The sequence below is a fragment of the Cyphomyrmex costatus genome, unplaced genomic scaffold (genome assembly GCF_001594065.2).
Source record: "Cyphomyrmex costatus isolate MS0001 unplaced genomic scaffold, Ccosl1.0 scaffold189, whole genome shotgun sequence".
Lineage (NCBI taxonomy): Eukaryota > Metazoa > Arthropoda > Insecta > Hymenoptera > Formicidae > Cyphomyrmex > Cyphomyrmex costatus.
Genome location: NW_017275921.1, coordinates 511064 through 526625, shown reverse-complemented (window position 1 = coordinate 526625; position 15562 = coordinate 511064). Strand labels below are relative to the sequence as shown.

At 24.2% G+C, this 15562-nt stretch overlaps 1 protein-coding gene across 1 annotated transcript; it reads left to right on the top strand.

Moving 5' to 3' along the window:
- The first annotated feature begins 2498 nt into the window (after window positions 1–2498).
- On the top strand, window positions 2499–6292 carry LOC108772403 (pilosulin-1-like). Its single transcript, XM_018537924.1, has 4 exons — window positions 2499–2753; window positions 2984–3007; window positions 3107–3184; window positions 6272–6292. Exons 1-4 carry the CDS (start codon window positions 2586–2588, stop codon window positions 6290–6292), a joined length of 291 nt encoding a protein of 96 aa, XP_018393426.1. The 5' UTR covers window positions 2499–2585.
- Window positions 6293–15562: the final 9270 nt, after the last annotated feature.

Genomic DNA, 15562 nt, shown 5'->3' with positions numbered 1-15562 from the left:
GAAATTAATAAATTATGAATAGTTAGTTTTAAACTATGATTTCTTAGACTTAAAATATTATACAGATGTAAAAGATATTTTTCTTTTAACTATATATAATTTTAGATTTTATTATATTTCGTAGATGTTACTATTAACCCCGTTTGGATGGGCGCATTTTATGCCCCAACTGACAATTCCGACAACGAACCATTTATCCTTATCTTCTTTATCTTGACATAACAAAGGTCCTCCAGAATCGCCCTTAAAAAAAATTAATAATTCATAATTATTGTCATATTTATTTGCGAAAATTATACTAGCAAATATAGAAATAACGTGACATATTTTTCAGATATAAAAGTTTTGAGATCAACTTATTGTAAAAACTAATTTCTTACACATATACAAATACACAATTAGATATTTTAATGATATTTTACCGATGCGATATTTAAGGTGATTCAAAAATTAATATAATGCAGTTTGAATAATAAAATATACTCTAGTTTTATAAAATTATATTAAAAAAATAAAATTCTTAATTTGTGTAACATACGTAATATTTTTATAATCTAAGGAGAATGTACAAATTTTAATTGTTTAGATTTTAGATAATTTACTTGGCATGTATCTTTTCCTCCATCCGCATAGCCAGCGCAGATGATTCTATTGGTGTCATTCAATTCTTTATGCGCTAACCATGAATTGCAAAGGTATCACCCTTCTGGGGAACCCTCTGCATCCACGCATACACTTCGCAACATTCAGTACTTTACAAACAAAGTAAATGCTTCCCTTTTTCTAGATATTTACCATGGAAGTCGTGTGCCCTTGCACAGGGGGAAGGAGGGATGAGAGTTGAAGTGTTTTACCTTCAATTTTAATTGCCTAATATTTGATTAATAGTTCCATAGAATCATGATGTGGATACAGCTTTATGAAATGGTTTTTTTTCCTTCAATTTACAATTTGACTAAGAGAGAACATTTGACTAATTGACTTTGTATTTTATAATTACTGTTTTAAATTGTTATATTTACTTATATTAATGGTTGTATATATTATTGAGACTGAAGAAGACTACAGTAAGAGTCGAAACGTTTCGCTTTAAATTTTAAATTGTGAAATTATTATAATAAAGTTTGTCAACTGTCATCGATTGCTTGCTTATAATACCGAAATTCAATATCTTATTTTTGTCATTTTGAAAAAATAACAAGCGTTATCTTAGTACTTATATTGAAAATGAACCCGAAGTCAAAACGTTTGTTTTTGTCATGTTCATATCATGATTATTTGAATTAAAGTTATTATTTAAATTACTTGGCTCTTTGTCCTCTTCATATTTATACTGTTTTATGTTATATATTTTTTTTTTAATAATGAAGAGAATGTGTGCGAATCTCCTATTAGCAATTTATTAACGATATACTTGTTTAAACGTTGAAGCTATATTGAACCAATCAAGGACTAATATTGTATAATAAATTGTGCTACTAGAATTATACATAATTTAAATGTATACATTAGATTATGTAGATCTACTACTTTTTAAAGATTCTCATGTTGAATGTACAACAAATAAAAAATGTTAGAAGAAGATAAAACAATAATTTTCCAAATATGTTCCCAGTAAACAACATGGATTAAAATAGATTGAAATTTTATCTCTCTGAATTTTAAATAGGGAAAACTTTTTTTGGATTTAATTGGTTTCAATCCAAATTAAATTAAATTGAATTGAATTCGGTTAAATTAAATTAAAAAACGGTTCAAATTGAGTTAAATTTGACAATTAAATCTATAATGTCTCATCTCTCACTAAATTTTCAATCACCGAAATTTTCAATCACATTAAAATTGTATGCGACGAAATAACACTATCCATCAGGTGTACAAAAATATACACGTAATATTAAGTCGTTGAAGAAGCAAGCTCAAAACATTTATCTACTCGAAACACAGTCATACTGACTTAAATGACACGATTTTATCTTCTAAAAGTAATAATGTTGACCTTTATATTTATAATTTTGAAATATGTAAAATATGCAACAAACTGAGACATCTATCTAATAATTCCCATTGAACTGTATGCTATCGCGTGTGTTACGTAACGATAAAAATAAATATAAAATTCGTTATCGTTACCAAAAAAATATAACTACGTTACCACTGTTATAAAAAAAACCGAGTTATCAAAAAAGAAAAGTAACACAGTTATTAGTAAAGTTATCCGAAAAGTAATTTGTTGTTGTAACTTTGTTACAAATAATTAGTTACATCCATTCTCTGATATAATGTATCTATTTATATACACAGTACATCATACTCTACAGTTTAATAATTTTATATCTGTAATTTTATATTTTAATATTTCATATTTTTGTCACGTAAGATAAAAATGTTATGATTATGCATATAATATATATATATATATTAAACATTTATAAATAGCAATGTAAAATATAAGTACTTCCGTATTAAACACGAAAATAATATTTAGATCACATTTCTTGTGCTATATAAGCTCTACACGTCGCCGAGAAATCAGAAATATACGCACAGGTGAACGTATCTTGAAATTTAATAAATATTAAAAAATGCGGCTAACATATCTATTGTTAGTTCTTGTCATAATCTTTGTTATGATGATCATCGATGATTCCGTAGCAAAATCAATAGCTCTTTCTGAAGCCGACGCAATCGGTGAAGCCGACGCAATCGGTGAAGCCGACGCAATCGGTGAAGCCGATTCATTTGGCCCTATCGTAAGCAATTTTTATAATTAAATTCTGTTATATTGTATAATAGTTAGAATTTTTTTTAATTTAGCAAAATATGAAAAATTTTATCCTTTTCTTTCTTTCGTATTTTTTTTAAAATTTTATTTTTATAAGTTTCCTTTATATAAGATACATTTTTTAAATATTAATCAGAGAAACATTTAGCGTATATTTTTTTATTTGTTATATAAACGGAATTATTTCTTTTTTTATAGGGTGCGATAGCGCGCAGAATTGCAGTAAGTTGTCCAACAATATATTTATTAAATAATATTTTACATTTAAAAAATTATTCTTGATAATAGATTAGTATTAATGGATAAACTTTTCATATTAAGCTCCAAGCGGCTAAAGTGGCAATGAAGATAGCTAAATCAAAAGCGCTGAGGAAAATGGCTAAAGAAATAGCTAAAAAAGTATATATATGTATATATATGTATGTGTATATATATATAGTTATTTGTGTGTGTAGTCCATATATATATATATAATACTATTTTACACTTAAAAAATATAAATTTTAATTCTATGTACCGATGAGAACATGCCGTAATGGTCAAACTAGATTTTGAATGCTTCTAATTTATAATTTCGTGTGAATTTATGTATACTATATACGTATGTATTATAGATTCTTAAAGACGCACCGAAATTTTTTTCAGACTTACAACACAAACTCTAATAAACTACTACAATACTATCACGAATTAAATTAACTAACAATTTAACAATTTTTGATGCTCATAGTATTTTGGATGTTAATAACGTTGAAAATATTATAATCTATGAATGACATATTAAAAATCTATAAATAATTAATTTATATTGCGAAAAGTCGAACCAGTCAAACCCGGATCTCTGGCATTCCGTGTGAATGTTTTAAGCCTTTAGACTACCAAGATTGTATTATATTCATTTGTTTCTCTGGAATATATATATACACGTTAAAAAATAAAACAATATACAAATATTTGCATCGTAAGCATTGTTTTATTTACAGAAATTATCAAACACATTTTGCTGTTTATTATAATTACTAACTTTATTATTTTAAACACTAAAATTTAGAATTTTATATATGTACATATATTTAAAAATTTTTTTAACTCTAAAATATTTTCTGTTCTTTTGTAAGTAATGCATATGTATTTAATTTATAATAGAGAACATGTCCTCAAATTCATTGTTATTGAGATATAGCTGCATGGCTCCCATAGTACTGCGATCTATTTAAATTGTATAGATTTTTATCTATAGTGACACTTGAAGGTTTTATAGAAAACTTTGTATACTTAAAGATTTTTTAATTTATAAAGATTTAATTGCCAATAAAGATATGCTACGTCACATTTGTGTCACCATTTGTAATGGTATATATATATATATATATATATATATATATATATATATATATATATATATATATATATATATATATATATATATATATATATATATATATATATATATATATATATATATATATATATATATATATATATATATATATATATATATATATATATATATATATATATATATATATATATATATATATATATATATATATATATATATATATATATATATATATATATATATATATATATATATATATATATATATATATATATATATATATATATATATATATATATATATATATATATATATATATATATATATATATATATATATATATATATATATATATATATATATATATATATATATATATATATATATATATATATATATATATATATATATATATATATATATATATATATATATATATATATATATATATATATATATATATATATATATATATATATATATATATATATATATATATATATATATATATATATATATATATATATATATATATATATATATATATATATATATATATATATATATATATATATATATATATATATATATATATATATATATATATATATATATATATATATATATATATATATATATATATATATATATATATATATATATATATATATATATATATATATATATATATATATATATATATATATATATATATATATATATATATATATATATATATATATATATATATATATATATATATATATATATATATATATATATATATATATATATATATATATATATATATATATATATATATATATATATATATATATATATATATATATATATATATATATATATATATATATATATATATATATATATATATATATATATATATATATATATATATATATATATATATATATATATATATATATATATATATATATATATATATATATATATATATATATATATATATATATATATATATATATATATATATATATATATATATATATATATATATATATATATATATATATATATATATATATATATATATATATATATATATATATATATATATATATATATATATATATATATATATATATATATATATATATATATATATATATATATATATATATATATATATTTATTTATTGTATATAGTTTTGTATTTATACTTTACAACACTTTATTTAATTTATATTTTTGTTGTAATGTTATATTTATAACCACAGAGAAAAAATTCTTTGTAAAATAAAACCAATGACTATCCAAAGCATGCTCAAATGCATATTGATCGTAAGGTTTTTTGTTTTATTCTAAATACGATTTTTTATTAAAATTTTTACAAATGTTTCATATTTTTTTTAAAAATGTTCAAAAATATCTCTTTTAAATTTAACTATCAATTATCATTTCTGAACTCATCAAAAAATTAAAAAAAGTCATAAACTTAAATAGAACGTATAGGATCATGTCTACCATACTATCAAAAAATATTTGCTAAAAATAATGTTTCTTTTCTATAAGTCTTTTGCGTCATTTTGAATATCTGTTTCAAAGATAATAAATAGGAATCAAACAAAATTTTTGCTTTTCTTGTAAATTCATAACGTACTGAAAAAATATATATAGCACAAATACAAAACAATAATTTACTCGAGATCAATTAACTATATACAGTGAAACAAACACAGAAAATATATTTAACACATATATGTAATTAAATAAAAATTTTAGGTTTATTGTTCGGGCAATAATTGATACTACTGATATTACTGTAATAAAATCAGTTTCATAAGTTATAGACTACACTATGCTTTGTTAAATAATTTGTGAAGCAAAATTTTAAATAAGAAGAAACATATGTACTGTTCATACATAATTTATTTGTCAACACGAATTTTCCATAAATATATATTATATATCAATATTCATCCTATATTTTCTGGCTGCGTACATAATATCATCTTACAACACAGTACTAATATATGTGTGTACATATATGTATGTATTATGTATTATTTTTACTTTTTAATACAATATCTTTGTACCGATCTGTCTTGCGTTTATGAACTCACAATGATTCTCGCATAATATGATGCTCTTTATTTTTGCAGATTGCACTCGAAAAAATATAAAGATAATAATTATTGTAATCAATGTATCGAGATATATATATATATGTACATGAATATAAAACATACACGTAAATATACATATATACATGTATATATATATATATATGGTATATATTGTGTAAGTCTTTTTGATTCATGCAATGAAAATTTTTATAATTTTTATTTGCAAATATATTCGGATATGTTTATATATATATATTATAAATATATATATATGTGTGTATTCACATTATTGCTTATAATTATTATTTTGTACTTTTTTTTATATTCTCTTGATCTCGATAATAATTGTTTATAGCCAATCTGCAAAAATATGTGAACGAACAGGCATATACAGTCACGCAATTGTAGAGATTAATATCATTATAATAAATGTTCTTAATTGTTTCTTTTATTAAAACAAGTAAAAAATTTTTATTTTGAATATACATAATTTTGTAATAATTTAAAACAAAATTATTGCCATATAATTATTATGATAGTATTAAGCTTATATCAAATTACGCGAATTGAAAATTACTAATTAAAAATCAAATTTTTCAACTAGTCAGTATAAAGTGGATTAAAATTAAAATTATCTGATTGATCGAATTCTAACATTTAATTTGCAATTTTCAACCTCCAATGCGTAGTATGATATAAGCTTTTCAGCTATTATAAGCATTAAAACGTATAATAATTTTTAAATAACAAAAACTCTTGTACAATTCAAATATAAACTTGGAAAGGAAAGGACACTAGGAATTAAGCGCAGATAACTTTATGCAAACTCTAATATATATCAAGCAAAACTTATTTATTATAATAATTGTGTTTATATGTTTTGGCTCATTTTTTAGCCTTCTTCAGAGACAATGCAAATTACATAAATAAATTATAAATAAAAAATAATGAAAAGAATCAAGTGATGTTTAATCACAGTGAGCTCCCCTACAACTATAAAGAAATAAAATCTGATATTAATCACATGTAAGCACAATTATTAAAATAAATAAATTTTGCTTGATATATAGATATCAGCGTTTGCGTAAAGTTATCTGCGCTTAACTCCTAGTGCTTTTTTCTTTCTGAGTTTATATTTGATAAGCATTAAAATTGTATAAACAGATAGTAGCAGATATAATATTTCAATTGCACTTATTGATATCTTATAATTTTGGTTATATCTACGAAGATATGCACAGAATTAATTTTTTTGTATTAATATTTTGTAAAAATACAATATGAAAGAAAAATAAAATCAAGTTTTTTCTCCTATTGAAAAGAATTAATAAAAGATATCAGAAATTAATACTTTGTATATTAAAAATTAAACCATACGCAAGGTTCGATTAATTTCTAAATCATCAATTCGTTCACGCGCTGCTGCAAGCACGAGCCTGTAAGTTCTCTTTAAAATAATTATGATATTTTCTCGAGAATGTCTAAATAACTCGTACATGTCTTTTCAAATATCTTACTAGACTACAACTCTCGACCAGCAAGAGTGAGTTCAATTAACGACATACCTTCTTTTTAGTCTACTTCTTTAAGATTCATGATAGTTAACAGCAATATGCACGTGTACGCAGTAATATATTTCATAGTGTCCACGCTAAAGAGATCGTCACATTTGATATTACACTAATGAATAGGAAAGGCAGTGCAAGCGTTGATTCTACTATTATCTCGAAGTCACCTTGATATTTGATCATCTAGCGTTACATTTAAAAGAAAAAAGAAATCGCTATTTTTACGAGGATGATGCAATTTAGGTTCTCTACACAAGAACATCCGTAACGCATTACGTTAAGTACTGAAGTTGATCTGTACATAATAGTAAATAAGCTATATATATTAATGTACAAAGAAAATCGTAACATAATGTTTAATTGTTGTAATTTTATTAATGCGTTGTAAGTTACGTAGGCTTTAGTTCATGAGAGATTAATATTAAACACAACATAACGCATAACGAATTTGTTTATATAAAATGAGCCTTAATTATTACAATGTAAATTCGTATTTGTATTTTTGGAAATAATAGTACTTAAGCCCATATCGTATACAAAACAATAAGACGTAAGCAGTAAGAGCGATTCGATCAATTACAGTAGAGAACCAAAATTATTGCTTTATATTTTCGGCTGTGATTTCGGTCGATTCGCTTATTGCTTACATCTTACTGCCTTATATTTTTCTATGTATTTCTGGCTTTAAAAGATTCTATTTTACTATTAGAACGGAGACCTCATCTAATATAATAATATTCATTAATATAATAATATTCTCTCTCGTGCTATGTAAATTTCTTACAATGAAGTCGTAATAATTTCTACATATTCTCATTATAATGTCTCGAATAACTATTTCTTCAGTAACATTTAAATAATATTATGTTTGAATAATTGATAAATCAAAGGTGACTTCAAAGATAATATTGTTCCTTCTTACAGTACATTTTAGCGTTAAGTTAATCACGCGCAGTGAAACATCAATGAGCAATGACAATGAATTGCAACAACTATGTTTGCTTTTAAAGATAAATTTCTGCCGAGGGACAAAATAAATTTTGTTTCAGAATGCGGCTACACAGCAATGTGGCATTCAAAGTTTAAGATCAATAAATAAATTTGTGTGCTGAACATTAGTCATTATTGCATAATCGGTGGACATCAATGATAATATTGTATTGCGGAAGTAGAGAATTCTAAATGTTTTTAGATTTTTCGCGCCCGAAATGCTCATGTGATAGAAATGTAAAATTGCAAACGGGCGACTATGGATGTACTTTCCAAATAAAAATGCAATTACATATGCACATCTAACAGTCGACAGCTTTGACTGTCTTTATCTCATTTCACATTAATTATAGTCTAACGTATAACATCGCCTAGGTCTATGTATTAATCACAGCAATACACGATGTGTAAACGTATCTACATTTATAGTCAATGTCAGGTATATATTCAACATACAAATACGAGCGTATTCATTTTACGCTATACGCAACATTCGCTATATAGAGTACTAGTTGCGCATAACAGTTGATTAAAAGTGAACAAAAACAAATTGCACATTCGTCTTTTTTAAATACAACAATACCATTATGAGCATTAAAAATTATAAAGTATATTTATGAATATATTTTATCTTAGACAAAATAAGAAAAGATAATGTTTCTTAATTCTTTCTCTCTTTAAAATTATCCAAAATAATGACGGAGTGTGCAAATATTTTTTTAATTTACTGTTAATCTTGTAAGTATCAGCACGTTCCTTACATATATAATGTACGTGTATGTTGCGTGCAACTGTATGTGCACGTGAGCGCAACTGTCACGCGTGTAATTGTATGTATACAATATCGTCGATCACTGATTGTACGATTAGGATTTGTACCGAGCACAAATAAGCGATTACATTCAAGATTTCCGCGTTACAGTTGTATTTGTCTTCCTTGAAACGTTTATGCTAAAAGCAAGCTGAAGTTAAAATATATCTGAGTTTACGAAAAAATATCTACATACTGCTTCTCTTTCACATTCCTTCTCTATTCATGTATTTCACAAAAAATTTAAAAACGTATAGTCTCAATTTTACACGTCATGTCGTGTATACATGTGATAGTAGCTTTCGATTGGATAAAACGTGAGTCAAAAAATAATATAAACGTATTTATATAAAGTTAATTATATTATTGTTATATGCTAATACGTACTTAAAAACTATAATTTGCTATATCAATAGCACTTTAAAACCACTTTGTAATATACATTTAGCGATTTAACAATTATACATTACACGAATGATACATGTATAATAATTAATTATCAAGTATAATTTAAATTATATTTAGCGATTATTTATTTTAATCGCTTACTTTTGTAAACAACATTGCATATTTCGTCAATAATAGTAAAGATACATGTAGAAACAAAACAGTTATGATAAAATAATTTTGTTGTTTTCGAATGTTGATCTCTGAATTAAAATAGTATTAATCAAAATTTTAAAATATTCGAGATTAAACTAAATAAAAATTTTTGCAATCATATTTTTATTACCTAGCACTAGGAACATCAAGTTTTTTAATTTGTTTTTATATTCTCTCATATTATCATAAAAACATAATATTTTTAACAACAATTTATCATTTTTATTGCCCTGATATTTTACATATAATAATTTAAGAATTTTATAAGGAATCGATTGTGCAATATCGTGAGATTTTCTATGTGATAAAAAATGTAAAAAAGAGTATTTTTAATAAAAATTTTTGACTAATACCTAATTATGATCGATGCAGTAATACTAATATCTTTTTATATAATAATATATCAATCTTCAAGCTCAGTATAATTTATTGTATTTTTGCACTGACATATTTATCTCTTGTAATAGTTATAGCTAAATTTTTATTGTTTTCTGTGTGTATGTGTGTGAGAGAGAGAATGATAGTAATTATTCATTAAATTAAAGAACGCAAAAAGTTTGATTTCATATTCCAAACGTGTTACTTTCACATTTTCACGTAAAATACGAGAAATATTTTCGGTACCAATATCAAATTTACAATTTATAGTAACTGATAGACTTATATCTAATGCTATACATATAACACTTGTGCACATGTATGTATGTCGACTCTTGACGTTCTTCTTTATCTGAAACAATTATCTAGAGCAAATGAAAATTGAGTGTATCGGAAACAAAGATGCTCGAAAGAGAGACAACGAGCTTTACATCTGAATTCATTCATTTGACTTGACTTACTAATTTACGTATGCTTGTCATACGTATCACTAGACATTGAAAAAACATAGTTCTCTTATTAATAAGGTGCATTCGTTTTGTTTCGATTTGCCCCATTAAAAATAATCAAACTTAAATGTAAATGCAAACGCACTTACATACAAATAAGCGCAAGTACGCTTTGTAATTATGCTAATTTTTGTGCAACATCTTGCGACGATTCGTATATACGATACGTATATCTCTTATACTATCTTATTATATCCAACATTGACTTCACAGGAGTAGTTATGCATTTTTATAGTATCTTTTAAAAAGAATACTTCTTCGCGCGCAAGAATGAGAAATACTTGGTATTTTGTGCGCGGCATTTCTTTACGTCTTTAATACAAACAGATATTTCCGAAGATTTAGAATCATCTTTCTCGAGCATATGACAAAAGCGTGAAAGATTTCTTTATGATACTACATGCATTTTTTCAACAAATAAGAATAGCGCGAAAGTATAATATTGCAGAAAAGTTTACTAATTGTAATTATAGCATATTACGTGAAATTTACTTTCATTACGTGATGTACTTTTCTCGAAAATGGTCTATGAAGGATTGACAAATCTTATACTATATACATAAATAATGTTATTATAACTGGTTTTAAATTAATCACGAATATTTAACTTCTGTATTCTCAAAATCCATCTCTAAAACAATTTATAAATCTACAAATTAGTTACACTTAATGTTCTTAACGCATTTTCAATAGAAATCATTTTTGTGATTACTCTTGTTAAACATTTCTTTGCTAATATTATTTATGTATACATAAACATGCAAAAATAAATATATAAACAGTTTTTTTTCCTTCTTCTCTTTCATTCTTTTTTATATTTTATCTAATATTGTAAGTACCTAAACCATATTAAACATAACAAGAAATTGAGAAATTGAAAGGAATAAAATTTTACTTGACATTTGAATTTTCGAATCTTTAAACGTTAAAAACTATCAAACAATTCGATTATTAATTCGAATTATACGAATTATCTGAACTTGAAACTCCAACGTTTCTATTTTGAACAATCCTATCACATAAAATTTTTCAGACCTTTTGTCCGAATTCTATTTAAATATACTTGTATAATAACACTAAATTATGATAGAATAAATCAATTATTCTGTATATATTCATATAAATATTTGCGCATTATTTGGTATAGATAGTTTGGATTTAAATATCAATTCTAAACAAAATGTTATATTGTTTAATAAAGGAATAACAAAATCTTTTTAACTACATCACTATAAAAATATAAATTCTAAATTGTCATTTAAAAAACAAATTAAATATTTTTTAAATAAATGTATATTGCTACAGCTAATTTGGCACTAAAATAAAATAATAAAATAAATTTTTATATTAAATTCCTAATTAAGTTTACATACATTGAATTTAATTCTCTTGTAAATATAATATATTATAACGTATAACTATAAAATCTTATACTAGCTTTTCCTTCAATATTACGTTTAGTATTGACTATACTTTTACTTTGTATTATCTACATACATATGTATGTAGATAATAACCGTATATGTATGTATGTATGTATATATGTATGTATGTGTGTACGTGTGTATGTATGTACATATATATATACGTACATATATAATATGTATACATCTATGTAAACCATTGACTTTACATTTCATCACAATATTCTGTTTACGCATCTGTGCGGTCTCAGAAACACTTATGCTTCTATAAATTGCTAATAACGTAACATGACATTCAAAAAATATAATTGCTTCCAATATAATGATAAAATAAAATAACATTTTCTATACACAATTTTAACAACAATATATATTGTATATATAATTTTATTTATAGAATCAAAATCTCTAAAAAGCAAAATAAGATGTAAAATAAAAATAATAATTACCAATTTGAAATATAGTAAATAGGAAAAGTTTTAATTGGCAGTTACTGTCATTTAACTTAGCGCGGTAATACAACAAAGAAAATTATAAAAGGCTTATCAACTATACATAAAAGCAATAGTTTTGCCAATTATCTCCATTAGGTCCATTATTAGAACTAATTTTTATAAATGTTAGCATTCTAATAATAGATCTAAATGGAGATAACCCGCAAAACACATAGCTTCTGTATAGAAAGTACTGTATGGAAGTCTCAGAAATATTCATTAATCTACTTAATCAAATACAACAGACGATTATATAAAAATAATGTACCATTATATCTGATTGTCTAATTTTTATAACTCTTCTCAAAATGTATGAAAGCAATATATTCATATACATATATTTTACATACATGTATACCATAAATTATTTTATAGATGATATAATATAAATGGAATGTTTAAAAAATGTTATATGCTCTTCAAACTATATGAAATAATAAATAGAGCTCTTGATTGAAGTACATTACTATACACTAATATTATATGAGAGAATTTTAGTAGATTATTTAATAGAATAATTATATCTTATTTTAATTATATCTTATAATTATTAACTAATCACTTTCGTATATCCTAAATTTACTGTAATTCTTAATAAATAATTTATTGTCCATCATGGAACATTTCCTAACTCTATTTATTGTCTGCTCACACAGTATTGTCGGTTATTTAAATATATTATATAATCCATTTTTACAACTAAACTGTTGTCTGGATACTAAGGAAGACCATTATTGTCCAAGTTATTTTTTATTGTTTGTTGAACTGAAAGTTTTCCTGTCTTAGAAAGAGTTATTTTCAGATGTCTTAAATATAACAATAAATGAGTAGGTTCATCTTTAAATAATAAATCTGGAAAATTGAATTTACTATCATTGAATGTTTTTATATGTCGAAAGACATTCTTATCTTCTGCAAAACAATTATTTTCAAATATCATTGTTTTATATCCATTACAAACAATATTAGTCACTGTTTTATTAAAATGCGACAGAAAATTGTGTCTTTTTATTTTTAAATGACGAGAAGAAAGTTTGATGAAGAAGAAATAGAGTAGGAATCGCATTCCAAATAGTAAGCGAGTAAATAAAAACGGCTCGCAAATAAATCGAGCTATTGTAAATACCAATTGTCATCGTGACCAACAATACTGTTCGTCTTACTGCTTAGGAAAGGTATAAGTCAATTAGTAAGGCTCCTAAACAATGTACCTTATACAAAATATACTCATTGAAAAACGATTTTCTCATAGTGCAGATCAAAAAAGTGCTGGTGCAGAGTATTGTCCCTAGAATTCAGTCAACATGTTTTTTACGTCTATATATCGCGCTACGACATTCTAAATCTACAAGCCTCTATGCTTAGGTACTTTATATTGTAACATATTATATATTATTTTATACCATATTATATACGTATAACAACTTACATACAATTTGCTTATTACCTAATGCACGTATGATTATTTCAGTTAGAATACGGCAGGCTGAGCAAGAGTATACAATGTTAAGCTTCTTTTTACTCCTAATTGTATCCTTTTCACAAAAAATGACAATAGTAATCAATTTAAAATAGGTAGATGTATGCACTATCGTAATACTAAAATAAGTTTAACGTATATCTTGTTTATTTTACTCAAACATTTCATAATAAACTTTTACGCGAATATGTCGAAAATTCTAGATACATTCTTATCGTAGGTAGAAAAGGTTTCTACCATAACAATGAATTAAAAATATCCCAAATATTCGTAACAAATATGAAAATCTATACGTGATACCCAAGTAATAGTAGCAATAACGATAAGATATACTTAAACTTTCTCTTATTTAAATCGTTAATTTTTCGTTAGCTCAGCCTATCATCGAGACTTCTTGCATACCATACTTTTCTGTGAAATAATTGTTGTAAAACGACGAACTTGACAGACGAAATTACGCCAATAATTGAGTTTAGACTGCGACGCTATTTCTCATCGAGTAACGTTTGCAGTGAGATATACGATGAAAATACATGCTACTATTCGTCATGGCAGTTCTTCCATTTTCAATTCGTATGTACATCAGCATTCCCGTAATACTGTATCTGTTTCGGACATAAACATGCGTAAATATGAATCACGTTGTTGAATCGCATGATTTCAGAATTTATCACGTCCAAGGGCCATGGCACACTAAAAACTTAAGCAGTAACACGTAAACAGTAAGAAAATCAATATGTTGGATTGGCTACTGCTTACATTATGATCTTGCAGTCTCTGGCCAATTTGTTTACTGCTTACGTTTTAATGTTTAAGTTTTTTATATGCTATGATCCTAATGAAAATGCACAGTATGCAATGATGTCCCTGTTATATTTTTATACGTGCGGTTATATAGTTTTAGGTGCTTTGCACGCGCTCTTAAAACGAACGTTGTTATTGTAGTAGATAACTGACTACATCGCAATATGCATTTACATGGATAAGCACATAGACATTTTCATTGTTTCTTATAGGATATATTGTCTTGTCGTATTATTTAAAATATTAGCGCGATGGTACAGTAATGC

Coding starts and splice junctions, on each gene's coding strand:
- LOC108772403 (XM_018537924.1), top strand. CDS start 2,586: ATGCGGCTAACATATCTATTGTTAGTTCTTGTCATAATCTTTGTTATG. Junction 3,008..3,106: donor CGATAGCGCGCAGAATTGCA/GTAAGTTGTCCA, acceptor TTTCATATTAAG/CTCCAAGCGGCTAAAGTGGC. Junction 3,185..6,271: donor CTAAAGAAATAGCTAAAAAA/GTATATATATGT, acceptor TTATTTTTGCAG/ATTGCACTCGAAAAAATATA.